This window comes from Bombina bombina, chromosome 9, assembly GCF_027579735.1.
Source record: "Bombina bombina isolate aBomBom1 chromosome 9, aBomBom1.pri, whole genome shotgun sequence".
Classification (NCBI taxonomy): Eukaryota; Metazoa; Chordata; class Amphibia; order Anura; family Bombinatoridae; genus Bombina; species Bombina bombina.
The window spans coordinates 143,050,038-143,067,444 of NC_069507.1; the positions used below are offsets into that span (position 1 = coordinate 143,050,038).

The 17,407-nt window shown below is 39.0% G+C and overlaps 1 protein-coding gene across 2 annotated transcripts in view; it reads left to right on the forward strand.

Annotated features, from left to right (window-relative positions):
- Positions 1-17,407, forward strand: part of EXOC6 (exocyst complex component 6) — a 796,835-nt gene that overhangs the window by 336,460 nt on the left and 442,968 nt on the right. For both annotated transcript variants that reach the window (XM_053692417.1, XM_053692418.1), the window contains exons 9-11: positions 4,888-4,971; positions 5,064-5,110; positions 7,022-7,142. In XM_053692417.1, the coding sequence (XP_053548392.1) occupies positions 4,888-4,971; positions 5,064-5,110; positions 7,022-7,142 (252 nt within the window). The remainder of the gene's footprint in view (positions 1-4,887; positions 4,972-5,063; positions 5,111-7,021; positions 7,143-17,407) is intronic.

Sequence of the window (17,407 nt, forward strand, 5' to 3'; positions counted from 1 at the left end):
GCGGCTCCATCTTTAAGACATCCGGCGCGGAGCATCCTCTTCCATTGAAGTCTTCTTACTAAATGACTTTTTCCTTTAAGTGACGTCATCCAAGATGGCATCCCTTCAATTCCGATTGGCTGATAGAATTCTATCAGCCAATCGGAATTAAGGTAGAAAAAATCCTATTTGCTGATGCAATCAGCCAATAGAATGCCAGCTCAATCCTATTGGCTGATTGCATCAGCCAATAGGATTTTCTCTACCTTCATTCAGATTGGCTGATAGAATTCTTCAAGGGGTTAGTGTTAGGTTTTTTTAAGGGGGTATTGGTTGGGTTTTAGAGTAGGGTTGGTTGTGTGGGTGGTGGGTTTTAATGTTGGGGGGGGGATTTGTACTTTTTTTTACAGGTAAAAGAGCTGATTACTATGGGGCAATGCCCCGCAAAAGGCCCTTTTAAGGGCTATTTGTAATTTAGTGTAGGATATAGCTTTTTTTATTTTGAGGGGGATTTTTTATTTTGTTAGGGGGATTAGATTAGGTGTAATTAGTTTAAAAATCTTGTAATTTGTTTATTATTTTCTGTAATTTAGTGGGGGGGTTGTACTTTAGATAATTTTATTTAATTGTATTTAATTTAGGGAATTTATTTAATTATAGTGTAGTGTTAGGTGTAATTGTAACTTAGGTTAGGTTTTATTTTACAGGTAAATTTGTCTTTATTTTAACTAGGTAGTTATTAAATAGTTAATAACTATTTTAATAACTATTCTACCTAGTTAAAATAAATACAAACTTGCCTGTAAAATAAAAATAAACCCTAAGCTAGCTACAATGTAACAATTAGTTATATTGTAGCTAGCTTAGGGTTTATTTTATAGGTATTTAGTTTTAAATAGGAATTATTTAGGTAATAATAGTAATTTTATTTAGATTTATTTAAATTATATTTAAGTTAGGGGGTGTTGGGGTTAGGGTTAGACTTAGATTTAGGGGTTAATAACTTTAATATAGTGGCGGCGACATTGGGGGCGGCAGATTAGGGGTTAATCAATATAATGTAGATGTCGGGGGCAGCAGATTAGGGGTTAATAAGTGTAAGATTAGGGGTGTTTAGACTTGGGGTTCATGTTAAGGTGTTAGGTGTAGACATAAATGTATTTTCCCCAAAGGAATCATTGGGGCTGCGTTCGGAGCTAAACGCTGCTTTTTCACAGTTTTTTTTCAGCCGGCTCTCCCCGTTGATTCCTATGGGGAAATTGTGCGCGAGCACGTTCAGCCAGCTCACCGCTAACATAAGCAGCGCTGGTATTGAGGTGAGATGTGGAGCAAAATTTTGCTCTACAATCACTTTTTTGCGGTTAACGCCGGGTTTGTAAAAACCTGTAATACCAGCGCTGTCTGTAAGTGAGCGGTGAGCATAAACTGCTCGTTAGCACCGCATAGCCTCTAACGCAAAATTTATAATCTAGGTGCTAGAGATTAACATCATAAAAGGACTGTTTGGCCCAGCTGGTCTTTCTTTATTTTTAGAATATTTATACCCCAAGTCTGTATTTTCTCTTAAAAGCAAAAAAAAATAACCTTATTTAAAAAAAAAAAAAAAAAAGATTTAGAAAATGTATTGTATATATTTAAAAAAAATAAACTGTTGCTTGTAAAGTACAAAAAATCAATAAAGGATAACTAGGGTCAGTAATGCAAAAATGATGTTGTGGGGGTAATGGTACCAAGAAACGGAATGATAAAGGGCCCACCCCTAACCTCATGCCAAAAAAAACAACAAAAAAAGCAAGATGCTAAGTTGCTTTCTGATGCCCACATCCAAATGACATTGCATTTACTGGGTAGATTAGACAGTAGTGGTGCAGAAGTTTCAGACATACAGGGCGAGATTACAAAATGTACCGCTAGCGATATGCTTTTCTTTTCATCCTATTTTTTGTGATGGTAGTTTTGTTTTTTTTTTTGTCTCTAAATGTTGTTTTTTTATTTTTTTGTAAAGGGTAGGGTTTTTTGTTGTTGTTGGTAATGTTAGGTTTTTTATTTTTTGTTATGTATTTTTTTTTAAGTAATGTTAGTTTTTTTTTTTTTTTAGGGTAAGCTTAGGTTTTAATTTAATTTTACAGGTAAGTTTTTAATTTTTTTATGGTAGTTAGTATAGATTTTATTTAATTTATGGTTATTTTAATTGGGGTTAAGTTAGGGGGTGTTAGGTTGGGGGGTTTAGTTGTTAGTTTATTACTTTGCATTGTGGGGGAATGGCGGTTTAGGGGTTAATAATTTATTTAGATAGTTTGCATTGTGGGGGTGGGGGTGCTTTAGGGGTTAATAATATATTTAGATAGTTTGTGTTGTGGGGGATAGCGGATTAGGGGTTAATAATTTATTTAGATAGTTTGCGTTGTGGGGGGACGGTGGTTTAGGAATTAATTCTTTAATTTAGCGTTTGCTATGTGGGGGATGGCGGTTTAGAGGTTAATACAGGTGGCCCTCGGTTGACAACGGTTCAATTTGCACCGTTTCAGAATAACAACCTTTTTTTCATTCATGTGACTGCTATTGAAAAGTATTGAGAAGCAGTGCATTGATTAAAATAGCCAGTAGGTGGAGCTGCCCGCTTGTGTTGCAGCAAAGATATGCAAGTCAAGCAAGCTGAAATTAATCAGTTTAACCAGACCTGAGCTATCGAGCAGCTTGCAAAGGAACAAAATCTTTCTTTCTATAAATCAGTCCAGATTGGAATGCATAGAAAGAACTGTTTGCAGAAAAATGCAAGTAAAGTCTGTGTTGTGTGATTATTTTATTAGGTTTATAATGCTGTTTAGCAAATGTTTTTGTTCATTTAACTTAGTTTAATTATATATTCTGTGTTGTGTGGTTATTTTATTAGATTTATAATGCTGTTTAGCATTTAAAGTCTTCATTTCAAAGCTTTAAAAATAATGTATTAGGTGTTACTTATGCCAATTTTGAGAGGGGCCTGGAACCTAACTCCCTCACTTCCCATTGACCTACATTATAAACTGGGTTTCAATTTACAACGGATTCGATTTACAACCATTCCTTCTGGAACCTAACCCCGGCGTAAACTGAGGGCTACCTGCAGGGTCGGCTCCAAGGGGGGGCTTTGGGGGGCAATGCCCACCCAAATGGAATGCTGTGCCCCCTCAAAAAATATTGATATGATCATCTGGTTTAAAAATAATAAATAAAATAATAAATTATGTAGTGCTGCATGCTGGGGGCGGAGTTAGCTGCCGAACTGTGAGGTCGCATCATGCATCTGCAAGGAGCTTTGTGTCTTAACCTCTTATTTGGAATTGGAAGTTACTTAGAGACTTTTTGGACTTGTCTTTAACCCTATTAATTTTACCTTACTATTGTGAGTTACTCATTTTCTTAAACAATAGACCATGATAAGAATATGATTGTATCATATAAATATATGTCTATAAATTGCTATAATACACTTTCCTGCAGAATATGTAGGTCTGCTCTTATTTTGACTCTCATACATGCTGTGTAAATGCGTGCCCCCTCGTGAAAAAAAAATGCCCCCCCATTTCATTCGTTCTGGAGCCGACCCTGGCTACCTGTACTTTTATTTAGTGTTTGCAATGTGGGGGGTGGCGGTTTAGGGGTTAATACTTTCATTTAGTGTTTGCGTTGTGTGGGGATGGTGGTTTAGGGGTTAATAGTGTATTTATGGGTGTAAGTGTACTCTGTAATGTATTTTTGTTGTGTTTTGTGAAAACTTTTTTATTACGGAACACACTTTACCAGAGCTTTTAGATTGCGGTATGGACTGAAGCGGAAAAGACTATTGCGCTAGCGCAATGGTGATTTCTCCTGACTTGTAATATCAGCACTAGTGCAAAGTCCATTGCGCCCCACTTGTAATCTTGCCCACAGATGGTTCCTTGTGATGAGATCACCAGTATGATACAAAAGACACAGATCATGTAATAAGTGCAATTAACTTACAGGCAGCTAAGAATGTACACTTTTTACTACATGTTAATCTGTCTAATTTACCTTTATTTCATTTTAAAGGAATATGAAACCCAAACTTTCATGATTCAGATAGAGCATGCAATTTTAAGCAACTTTCAAATTTACTCCTATTATCAATTTTTCTTCATTCTCTTGGTATCTTTATTTGAAAAGCACTGATGTAAGCTTAGGAGCCAGCCCATTTTTTGGTTAGGCCCTGGGTTGTGCTTGATGATTGGTGGCTACATTCACCAATCAGCAAGTGCTACCCACGTGCTGTATACCCTGTGACATGTAAATATTGCCTGAGACATAAGATATTGTTGTTCTTGGTCCCATCTTGGTCCCATCCCCTCTCCAAGCTGTCCCATTTTACAGATGCAAATATATAAATATTCCAAAATCCAGACCTTTTCATTTTTCATTTGTAATAGCTGAGTTTACCTGTTGAAACCACCAGCTAGACTGACATTCTCAATACTGTAATATTAGCTATAGAAAATCTATCAACCTTCCAGAGTGAAAGAAAGAGTCCAGTCCATTTGAAAGGGTGATCATGCAGCAGCTTAGAATACAGTGAAATTATTTTCAGCTTCTTGCCTTTAAACGTAAAATACAGTTCAGTATGAGGTTATATGCACAAATACTAAAATGTACTAGAAAATGTAATAACTTGCAATGCAATAATAATGTCAGATTGTATAACTGGGAGTAGTTTTCAAATATAATTTTATCTTCAACAAATGAGAAGCAAGAAACATTTGTTTCACTTAAATGATACCAAGGATAATGTGAATATTTGTATTTGTCCTGAAACAAAAAAAATCATACAAAATTGAAGAGTGTATTTAGCAGACTTATAAATTTATAACATCTGGGAAACATTAACAACATTCTGTGGTTACGTTTTAGGGTGATAAAGAAATATTTGAAAGTTACTACAGAAAACAAAGACGAAAACAAGCAAGATTAGTCCTGCAACCTCAGTCAAACATGGTAAAGTCTTTTGTTTCAAATAATAATTGCATTCACTTTTTGGAGATAGAAATGTTTTTAACATTTATTTATTTATTTTTCTTTCCTGGCAGCATGAAACAGTTGAGGGTTATAAAAGATACTTCAGTCAGATTGCAGGGTAAGTACTTATTCATTTTGTCACTGTGCCAAAGTCTATGTTAATGTCTACCAAAGTGTTCCAACTTCCTCCAGGTTTATTTTTTCATTTGAAATAGCTGTTTTTACTCATTCAAATCATTACATATTGCTCCCCATGATATGCCCATTTGAATGGGCTGGACCAGCAGAAAGAGATCTGGCCATGTTATATTATTTTGTATACAGAGTCTGATAATAAGGTATTGAAATGCTTACTAATACTTGGGGAGTTCATTGAGCAAAACCAGCTATTTTAGATACAAAAATATATTTCTCTTTATCCCCCCCCCCCCAACAGATAGATTAATTTACACAGTAAATCTGTTTAGATACAGAGATTACAAACATATTCATATTTTCAGTATAGGTGGTGGTTTCAACGGGCAAAAGCAACTATTTCAAATGGCAAAATAAAGGTAAAGGCGTTGTTTGCAAACAATTTAATACAATCCTTCAGATGAAATGGATCATTGTGAACACATTAAATGGGAAAAAAGTTTACAGTACAATGTTCCTGTAAACCGATTCACTAAACTTCGGCATGGATACAAACTCAGCCAAATTGTATAGACTTGCTTACCTTGTATTGTATTTATCAAGATAAGTTTTACTTCTCGAATTGGGAATATAGATTCTTCTGATAGAAAGTAATCTGCAAACATGTTTTTAACAAAAACATTATATATTTAAAGGGGAATGAAAGTCAAAATTCAACTTTCATGGATCAGATAGAGCATGCGATTTTAAGAGACTTTGTAAAGGCCTTTTATTTTCAAATTTACTTAATTCTCTCAGTTAATGCAATGCACTACTGGGAGCTAGCTGGTGATTGGTGGCTACACATTTATGCCTTTTGTTATTGGCTCACCAAATGGGTTCACCAGATGCGTCTCAGTATTAGTGCATTGCTGCTCTGGTGCTGCTTTAATTTATGTTTAACCCCAGCAAAATGTTTTAATACAAAGACCTTGATTCCAATATTTCTGAAATGCTCATTCAATATAAAAAAAAGTGGATTCTACTTGCTAGCAGAAGCACAAGAGGGAGCTGCTATAGAAATACATAGTGCATGTGGTGCCTCATATATTGGCTGCACCACTCGTTTGTCATAGTGTGAAGAAGAAGAAATGTAAAATGTAAATACTGCATATTCAATAATAATAATATGCTAAATGTAACACATTACCATTTATGTTTATAATGCTCTAAAGCAGGCAATATGGGTGCCACCATTTTAGAACCTAGGTTACACTGCAGGTATCTGAAGGCGACTTACTGCACATGTGCAAACACATCAGCACTAAAATGCAGTGAAAGCTAGATTACAAAATTATGCCACCAATGACAAGAGGGAGGTGGGAAATAACCGTAATACTATACTTATAGGGGTCAATTTACTAATGTGCGAGCGGACATGATACGATGCAGCGTATCATGTCCGCTGCACATAGATAAATGCTGAATGCTGACAGCATATGCTGTCGGCATTTATCATTGCACCAGCAGTTCTTGTGAACTGCTGGTGCAATTCCGCCCCCTGCAGATTCACGGCCAATGGGCCACTAGCAGAGGGTGTCAATCAACCCGATTGTATCCGATCGGGTTGATTTCTGTCGGCCGCCTCAGAGCAGGCAGACAGGTTATGGAGCAGCGGTATTGATAAATTGACCCCATAAAATGTACTTAATGTTTAATGTCCACTGAATGTCCTTGTCATAGATGATTCCAATCTTGATAATTACTACTGTACTCCCAGCACTCTATATTAATTATGTTTTCTTAAATAATTGTTACTGACTTTATTTTGTTGGGGTTGCTGGCACTTGTTAATAATCAGCGTATTTTGCTCAATAACAAACATTTCAAACATTTTTTCTATATCTTTCTTTAGATTCTTTGTAGTAGAAGACCACATTTTGCATGTAACACAAGGTCTAGTAACTGGAACGTACACCACTGAGTTATGGAACATGGCCCAAGCGAAGATTATAGCTGTTCTCCGAACACACTCAGTAAGCACCATTTATTCTGTTGCCTATTTCTAGTGCTAGGCTTCTTTATGAACAGTAATTCTTCCGACATTTCTTCCCTACAAAGAATCATGTAGATACCATAAGACATTTTAGAATGCATTTATATGATATATTACATGTACCAGTGCATATGATAATTAAATATAGGAGCTTTTTCAGTCTATGAGTACGGCTGTAATAGTCGAAACGCGTTATATGTTGCTGCTGACATTCATCTATGTTTCAACATTACTACTTTTAACATTGCTGCTTTTAAGGAAAAATAATATAGTTTATGTTTTAACTCCTACCGTTTTGGGACATTGCAATTTCTTCTGGATAAGCTTTATGTAATAGCAGACACCCAAATAAAACACAGTTGACAGTATATATATATATATATATATATAGTATATATATATATATATATATATATATACACACAATACTTTACAAAGTGTAGGTGTGAAATAATAATAGTTTATTTATCAATTAACAAAATGCAACGTGAGCAAACAGAAGATAAATCTAAATAAAATCAACATTTGTTGTGACCACACATTGCCTTAAACAAAGTATCAATTCTGCTAGGTAAACTTGTGCAAAGTCAGGGATTGTCATGATTAAACAGCTATACCAAAGGGGGTGCTAATGGCATATAGTCAGGTGCATGATTAAACAGTTATACCAAACAGGTGCTAATGATCATAAATGTAACATGTAGGTTGAAACACAATCATGAACAAAAACTGAAACAGCAGTGTAAGAGGAATTAATATTGATGAGGAACAGCCAAACTCTGTTAATAAGGTGAGGTTACTAAAGACAGTTTAATGACATACACCATGGCACAGCATCAAAACACAAGGTAGCTATGCTTCATCAGGAAGGTCTCGCCCAAGCAGAAATTTCAAGGCAGACGGCTATTTCCAGATGTACTGTTTAAAGTGGAGGTAAACTTTGATGAATGAAAGCCCAGTTTTTAAAAATACTATTAAAAACAGGGTCACTTTCGTTCATCAAAGTTTAGAAAGCAGCCGTTTTGTTTAAAAACTTACCTTTCTTCTCTTCACAGCCGGAGCAGCTTCCCTCGCCCCGGAGATCCTCTCTTCACACGTCAGCAATGACTAATACGGCTTCCTCCAATCACGGCATGGCCTAAGGCAATGTTACCTCTGGTGGGAAAGCCGTGATTGGAGGAAGGCGGATTAGTCATTGCTGACAATGTGAAGAGAGGATCTCCGTGCGGGGGAAGCTGCTCCGGCTGTGAAGAGAAGAAAGGTATGTTTTTAAACAAAACAGCTGCTTTCTAAACTTTGATGAATGAAAGTGCCCCTGTTTTTAATAGTATTTTTTAAAACTGGGCTTTTATTAATCAAAGTTTACCTTCACTTTAAGCTCTTCTGAAGAAGCACAAAGAAATGGGCACCATTGAGGACCAGAGACACAGTGGTCAGCCAAGGAAACAGTGCAGCAGATCAAAAATATTTCATGCTTACTTCCCTTCAGAAGATGACCAGCTGTGCCATCAGCTCAAAATTGGCAAAACCCAGTGTTACGTCTGGTACACCCATCTACTGTCTTGAGAAGGCTGGTCAGAAGTGGTCTTCTGTCTTGCAACCAAAAAGCCATACTTGTGACGTGGAAACAAGGCCAAGTGAATCAACTATGCACAAAAACACAGGACATGAGGTGCAGAAAAAAGGAAGCAAGTGCTCTGTACTAATGAGTCAAAAGTTAAAATATTTGACTACAGCAGAGGGCAGTTTGTTCGCAGAAGGGCGGGAGAGCAGTACAAGAATGAGCATCTGCTTGCAACAGTGAAGCATGTTGGAGGTTCCTTACAAGTTTGGGCTGCATTTCTGCAAATGGAGTTGGGTATTTGGTCAGAATTAATGGTCTCCTCAATGTACAGGCAGTTACTTATCCATCATGCAGTACAATTAGGGAGGCATCTGATTGGTTCCAAATGTATTCTGCGGCATGACAACTACCCCAAACATGCAGCCAAAGTCATTAATAACTATCTTCAGTGTAAACAAGCACAAGGAGTCATGGAAGTGATGGTATGGCCCTCTCAGAGCCCTGATCCTAACATCATTACATCTGTCTAGGTTTACATTAGGAGACAGAAGCTACTGAGTCTTCCTAAATACACAGAACTGTGGCTGGTTTTCCAAGATGTTTTGGAGAAACCTACCTGCTGAATTCTTAAAAACCTGTGTGCAAGTGTAGCTAGAAGAACTGATGCTGTTTTGAAGGCAGAGGGGGGTTACACTAAATATTGATTTGATATGGATTTTTCTTCAGTTTGCATTTTGTTAATTGATTATAATAAACTATTAAAATGTCTATTTTTGAAAGCAATCTTACTTACAGCATTGTTTACACCTGCACACTACTGTGTATGTGTGTGTGTGTGTGTGTGTATAAATATTAATAAAGTTCAGCACACTCAGGAATTTTCACAACAAATGTATACATTTATTAAAATTGAGTTTTAAAGAAGGGTACAGACGTTCCCCTATATGTCAATTTGAATACATTTATATGTAAAATTTCCTGTGAGTGTTGAAGGTTTTGTATGTGTGGAGAGAGAAATAGCTCATTTGTCTAGCCCATTAAAAAATCTGGATATGTCAGAAGACTTGTTTTCTCTTGTAAGGTGTATCCAGTCCACGGATTCATCCTTTACTTCTGGGATATTCTCCTTCCCTACAGGAAGTGGCAAAGAGTGCACACAGCAGAGCTGTCCATATAGCTCCCCCTCTAGCTCCACCCCCCAGTCATTCTCTTTGCCGACTCTAAGCACTAGGGTCTCTCTTGGGAGGGTAAAGTGAATGTGGTGTTAGAATTGTAGCTTTTATTATCTTCAATCAAAAGTTTGTTATTTTAAATGGTACCGGTTTGTACTATTTACTCTCTAGCAGAAAAGTGATGAAGATTTCTGCTGAGAGGAAGATGATTTTAGCATGTTGTAACTAAAATCCATTGCTGTTCCCACACAGGACTGAGGAGTACCAGAAAACTTCAGTTGGGGGGAACGGTTTGCAGGGTAGTCTGCAATAAGGTATGTTCAGTCATTTATTTCTAGACAAGACTGAGATAATGCTAGAAGAGACTGACAATATCCCCATTAGGGGAGGGTAAGCTATGTTCAGAGACTTAGTAAGGAATTGAATGCTTACATAACAGGGCTAATTATGCTGGTTGACACTAATTCAGGGCAATCGATTGTTTTTTTAGGAAAATATCGTTTGTTAGACACTTTGAAAGTCCTTTTGGGTTCTTTCTGGGGTTATTACCCACATGGCTATTTTTTTATTCACTTAGAAGTGGTTTCTTAGGCCTCACAGCTCCGGAATAGAGTGGGAGGGGCCTAATTTTGCGCCTCAGATGCGCAGTTAGAATTGCATAGAAGTTCATGCTGCTTCACATGGAAGGTCCTGCTGCTGTTTGAGGGCCTAAAGGAAGCTATATTCCCCCAAATCTGGTCCCTAAGGGCAGGTAGGGCCACAGCAGTGCTGTGGCAAGGTGCTGTAGTAATTTTAACCGGTTGTTGGCTTTAGGCTGCTCCGGTTTGGGCATTAAGTGGTTAATCGTTTTGCTTGCTAGTGGTGCAATCTTACTAAGGCTTTAGGTACATACTGTGAAAATTTCAAAAAGATTACTGCATTTTTCACTGTTTTGCAAAATTGTGTGCCTTTTTTATCTCTTAAAGGCACAGTAACGTTTTTTCAAATTGTGTTTTTTATTTGATTAAAGTGATTTCCAAGCCTGTTTATGTATACTACTAGTCTGTTAAACATGTCTGACACCAAGGAAAATTCTTGTTCAATGTGTTTAGAAGCCATGGTGGAACCCCCTCTCAGAATGTGTCCCACTTGTACTGATATGTCTATACACTTTAAAGATCATATTGCTGCACTTAAGAATGTGGCCCAAGATGATTCTCAGACTGAAGGTAACAAGGGTAGCCCGTCTACCTCTCCCCAAGTGTCACAACCAGTTACGCCTGCTCAAGCGATGCCTAGTACCTCTAGTGCGTCTAACCCTTTTACATTACAAGACTTAGCGGCAGTCATGGATAATTCTTTTGCAGCTTTCTTATCTAAACTGCCCGTGTTACCTGCAAAGCGTGATAGCTCTGTTTTAAGAACAGATTATGAGCATTCTGACGCTTTGGTAGCCGTATCCGATATACCCTCACAGCGCTCTGAAGTGGGAGCGAAGGATTTGATGTCTGAGGGAGAAGTCTCTGATTCAGGAAGGGTTCCTCCTCAGACAGATTCAGATACATTGGCTTTTAAATTTAAACTAGAACACCTCCGCGTTTTGCTCAGGGAGGTATTAGCTACTCTGGATGACTGCGACCCTTTGGTGGTCCCAGAGAAATTGTGTAAAATGGACAAGTACCTAGAGGTCCCTGTTTACACTGATGCGTTTCCGGTCCCTAAGAGGATTGCGGATATCGTTACTAGGGAGTGGGATAGACCAGGTGTCCCCTTTGTTCCCCCTCCTGTTTTTATGAAAATGTTCCCCATATCTGACCCCATTCGGGACTCGTGGCAGACGGTCCCTAAGGTGGAGGGGGCTGTTTCTTCACTTGTTAAGCGCACAACCATACCAATTGAAGACAGTTGTGCTTTTAAAGACCCTATGGATAAAAAGTTTACTTAAGAAAATTTTTGTTCAACAAGGTTTTCTTCTCCAACCTATTGCCTGCATTATTCCTGTAACTACTGCAGCTGCTTTCTGGTTTGAGGCGCTGAAAGACTCGCTCCAGACAGAGGCCTCATATGAGGAAATTATGGATAGAATTAAGGCTCTAAAGCTAGCTAATTCTTTTATCACAGACGCCGCTTTCCAAATAGCTAAGTTAGCGGCAAAAAATTCAGGTTTCGCCATTTTGGCGCGCAGGGAGCTATGGCTAAAGTCCTGGTCGGCCGATGTGTCGTCAAAATCCAAGCTTTTGAACATCCCTTTCAAAGGAAAGACCCTCTTCGGGCCTGAATTGAAAGAGATTATTTCAGAAATCACCGGGGGAAAAGGCCATGCTCTCCCTCAGGACAAGTCCTTTAAGACAAAGAACAAAGCTAATTTTCGTTCCTTTCGTAATTTCAGGAGCGGCCTCGCTTCATCCTCTCCGGCTGCAAAGCAAGAGGGTAACGCTTCACAGCCCAAGGCAACCTAGAAACCTTATCAGGGCTGGAATAAGGGTAAACAGGCCAAAAAGCCTGCAGCTGCCACCAAGACAGCATGAAGGGGTAGCCCCCGATCCGGGACCGGATCTAGTAGGGGGCAGACTCTATCTCTTCGCTGAGATGTACACGATCCTTTGGCATTAGAGATTGTATCCCAGGGATATCTTCTAAAATTTAAGGACTCTCCTCCAAGGGGAAGGTTCCACATTTCTCGTCTGTCTACAGATCAGACAAAGAAAGAGGCGTTTTTACGCTGTGTAGAAGATCTACATACAATGGGAGTGATCCACCCAGTTCCAATTGCGGAACAAGGGTTGGGTTTTTACTCAAACCTGTTTGTGGTTCCCAAAAAAGAGGGAACTTTCAGACCCATCCTGGATCTAAAAATTCTAAACAGATTCCTCAGAGTCCCATCATTCAAAATGGAGACCATTCGGACAATCTTACCTATGATCCAGGAAGGTCAATATATGACTACCGTGGATCTAAAGGATGCATACCTATACATTCCTATCCACAAAGATCATCACCAGTTTCTCAGGTTCGCTTTTCTGGACAAGCATTACCATAGCCACTGCTCCCAGAATTTTCACAAAGGTGCTAGGGTCCCTCCTGGCGGTTCTAAGACCGCGGGGCTTATCAGTGGTGCCTTACCTAGACGACATCTTAATTCAGGCGCCATCTTTCCAAAGAGCCAAGTCTCACACTGAGATTGTATTGGCCTTTCTGAGGTCTCATGGGTAGAAGGTGAACATCAAAAAGAGTTATCTTTCCCCTCTCACAAGAGTTCCCGTCCTAGGGACTCTAATAGACTCGGTAGAAATGAAAATATTTCTGACGGAGGTCAGAAAGTTAAAACTCTTAACTACTTGCCGAGTTCTTCATTCCATTCCCCGGCCATCCGTAGCTCAGTGCATGGAGACAATCGGATTAATGGTAGCAGCAATGGACATAGTCCCTTTTGCTCGGATACATCTCAGACCACTGCAACTATGCATGCTCAAACAGTGGAATGGGGATTATGCAGATTTGTCTCCTCAAATTCAGTTGGACCAGGAGACCAGAGATTCTCTTCTCTGGTGGTTGTCTCAGGATCACCTGTCTCAGGGAATATGTTTCCGCAGGCCAGAGTGGATCATTGTAACGACCGACGCCAGTCTATTAGGCTTGGGTGTGGTCTGGGACTCCCTGAAAGCTCAGGGCTTATGGTCTCTGGAAGAAACTCTTCTCCCGATAAACATTCTGGAACTGAGGGCGATATTCAATGCTCTTCAGGCATGGCCTCAACTAGCTGCGGCCAAATTCATCAGATTTCAGTCGGACAACATCACTACTGTAGCTTACGTCAATCATCAGGGGGGAACAAAGAGTTCCCTAGCGATGACGGAAGTAACCAAGATAATCAGGTGGGCGGAGGATCACTCCTGCCATCTCTCAGCAATTCACATCCCAGGAGTAGACAACTGGGAGGCGGATTTTCTAAGTCGTCAGACTTTTCAACCGGGGGAGTGGGAACTGCATCCGGAGGTGTTTGCCCAGCTGACTCAGCTATGGGGCATTCCAGAGTTGGATCTGATGGCGTCCCGTCAGAACACCAAACTTCCTCCCTACGGGTCCAGGTCCCGGGATCCCAAGGCGGTATTGGTAGATGCTCTAGCAGCGCCTTGGTCCTTCAATCTGGCTTATGTTTTTCCACCGTTTCCCCTTCTCCCTCGTCTGGTAGCCAGAATCAAGCAGGAGAAGGCTTTGGTGATTCTGATAGCGCCTGCGTGGCCACGCAGGACTTGGTATGCAGACCTAGTGGACATGTCATCTGTCCCACCATGGACACTGCCAATGAGGCAGGATCTTCTAATACAGGGTCCGTTCAAGCATCCAAATCTAATTTCTCTGCGTCTGACTGCTTGGAGATTGAACGCTTAATTCTATCAAAGCGTGGTTTCTCTGAGTCAGTTATAGATACCCTGATTCAGGCTAGAAAGCCTGTCACCAGGAAAATCTACCATAAGATATGGTGGAAATATCTCTGTTGGTGTGAATCCAAGGGTTACTCATGGAGTAAGATTAGGATTCCCAGGATATTGTCTTTCCTCCAAGAAGGATTGGAGAAAGGATTGTCAGCTAGTTCCTTAAAAGGACAGGTATCTGCTCTGTCTATCCTTTTACACAAGTGTCTGGCAGAGGTACCAGACGTTCAAGCGTTTACTCAGGCTTTAGTCAGAATCAAGCCTGTCTATAAACCTGTGGCTCCCCCATGGAGTCTAAATCTAGTTCTTTCAGTTCTTCAAGGGGTTCCGTTTGAACCTTTACATTCCATAGATATTAAGGTGTTATCTTGGAAAGTTTTGTTTTTGGTAGCTATCTCTTCTGCTCGAAGAGTCTCAGAGTTATCTGCCTTACAGTGTGATTCACCTTATCTGGTGTTCCACGCAGATAAGGTAGTTTTGCGTACCAAACCTGGTTTTCTTCCTAAAGTTGTTTCTAACAAGAATATTAACCAGGAAATTGTTGTTCCTTCTCTGTGTCCTAATCCTTCTTCAAAGAAGGAACGTCTGTTACACAATCTTGATGTGGTTCGTGCTTTAAAGTTCTATTTACAAGCAACTAAGGATTTCAGACAAACATCTTCCTTGTTTGTTATCTATTCTGGTAAGAGGAGAGGTCAAAAAACGACTGCTACCTCTCTTTCCTTTTGGCTGAAAAGCATCATTCATTTGGCCTATGAGACTGCTGGCCAGCAGCCTCCTGAAACTATTACTGCTCATTCTACCAGAGCAGTGGCTTCCACGTGGGCTTTTAAAAATGAGGCTTCTGTTGAACAGATTTGTAAGGCTGCGACTTGGTCTTCGCTGCATACTTTTTCCAAATTTTACAAATTCGATACTTTTGCTTCTTCGGAGGCTATTTTTGGGAGAAAGGTTTTACAAGCAGTGGTGCCTTCCGTTTAAGGTACCTGTCTTGTTCCCTCCCTTCATCCGTGTCCTAAAGCTTTGGTATTGGTATCCCACAAGTAAAGGATGACTCCGTGGACTGGATACACCTTACAAGAGAAAACAGAATTTATGCTTACCTGATAAATTACTTTCTCTTGTGGTGTATCCAGTCCACTGCCCGCCCTGGCGATTAAGTCAGGTAATAATTTTTTGTTTAAACTACAGTCACTACTGCACCCTATGGTTTCTCCTTTTTCTTCCTAACCTTCGGTCGAATGACTGGGGGGTGGAGCTAGAGGGGGAGCTATATGGACAGCTCTGCTGTGTGCTCTCTTTGCCACTTCCTGTAGGGAAGGAGAATATCCCACAAGTAAAGGATGAATCCGTGGACTGGATACACCACAAGAGAAAGTAATTTATCAGGTAAGCATAAATTCTGTTTTTTCCATGACACACCTCTAGGTACGCTGGTTCCAATGCAGCAAAGGATTCTGGGTAAGATATGCAAATGCGGCTCACAATGCCTCACCTTTTTACTTCAATCTGCATATAGGCAGATTCTCTTCTGACTTGCCCAGATTTGTTAATGGGCTACACAATGAGTTTTTCTCTACATTTTGTGCTTAGTGGAGGATTTTAATCTCACTTTTTGCATCCCATAATTTTACAAAGTGGTTGTATACACACACACACCTAAAGAGTCACAGTTTTATCATTATTGTAAAGATGTAAGGTATATATATAAAGATGCACTTAAGAATTGTTTATTATTTTTTTTTTTTTTTATTTATTAATGTGATTACTATTTTTCTACTAATGTGGTAGCAAAAATGTAAAAAAATGAATGGCAGAACATAATATATCATCTAGATCTGTCACTGCATCTGCGTGTCTCTGTGTTTTTAAAAAATATATAATTCCTCTAAAAGTAGCTGAAATTTTTAAAAAGCATGGAAGCAATGCATATGCATTACAGCTTCATTTCCAGTACACGTTTATGAACATAATGCAGTTTCTAGCATGCTTTTGTAGATTTTGGGGACAAAAAAACTATGTCAGTAATGCACGTCCACAATCCATGCCTAAAACATGAAAAATCCAGCATCAGTGTATACTTGTACAAGCTGCTAGACCCCAGACAAGAGTCAAAAACAATGAATCCAAATAGCAAGATGCATCAGCACATATAATTATACAAATATTTATTAGACATGTGCGATTTGTTTCGGATCGATTTGGAAATTCGGCCAAATTCGTAAAATTCGGGATTCGGATCGATTCGGATTTCCGAATTAATATAGTACCGAATTTACCGAATAAATCCGAATTAGTTCGGATTTATTCGGTAGATTCGGATGGCCATGGATTACACTAGTATTGTACATTATATTAGGTTATATCACTCTGCTATGGGTTACACCTAATATACAGTACATAATACTAGTCTAATACACAGCACATCCCACCGAATTCCGAATTTCCGAACCGAATCGAGCCGAATTTATTCAAATCCGAATGAATCCGAAACAAATCCGAATTGATAAAAAAATTTCCGAATTCGAATCGCTCTAAACCGAAATTCGAAAAAATCTAAATCGATCCGAACCTAATTTTTTCGCCGTGCACATATCTAATATTTATTGGAAAAAGGGAAATGGTAATATACAACATTTCAGACTTACATGTTGCATATCTTTATTTGAAAAAGCAGAAATGTAAGCTTAAGAGCTTTGTTCTGCACCAGGGTAGCGCTTGCTGATTGGTGGCTAAATATAGCCATCAATCAGCAAGCGCTACCCAAGTGCTGAACCAAAAATGGTCCGGCTCCTAACTTTACATTCCTGCTTTATCAAATAAAGATAGCAAGAGAACAAAGAAAAATGGATGCTCTATCTGAATCATGAAAGAAGAAAAAAAATTGGGTTTCGAATCCCTATAATTGTGTATACCCAAAATTGTTCTTTTGTGATTCAGATAGAGCATATCTTTTTAAAAAGTTTCCAATTTACTTCTATTATGAAATTTGCTTTGTTCCCATGATTTTCTGTGTTGAAAAAATACCTAGGTAGGCATCTGGAGCACTACATTGCAGGAAATTGTGCTGCCATCTAGTGCTCTTGCAAATGGA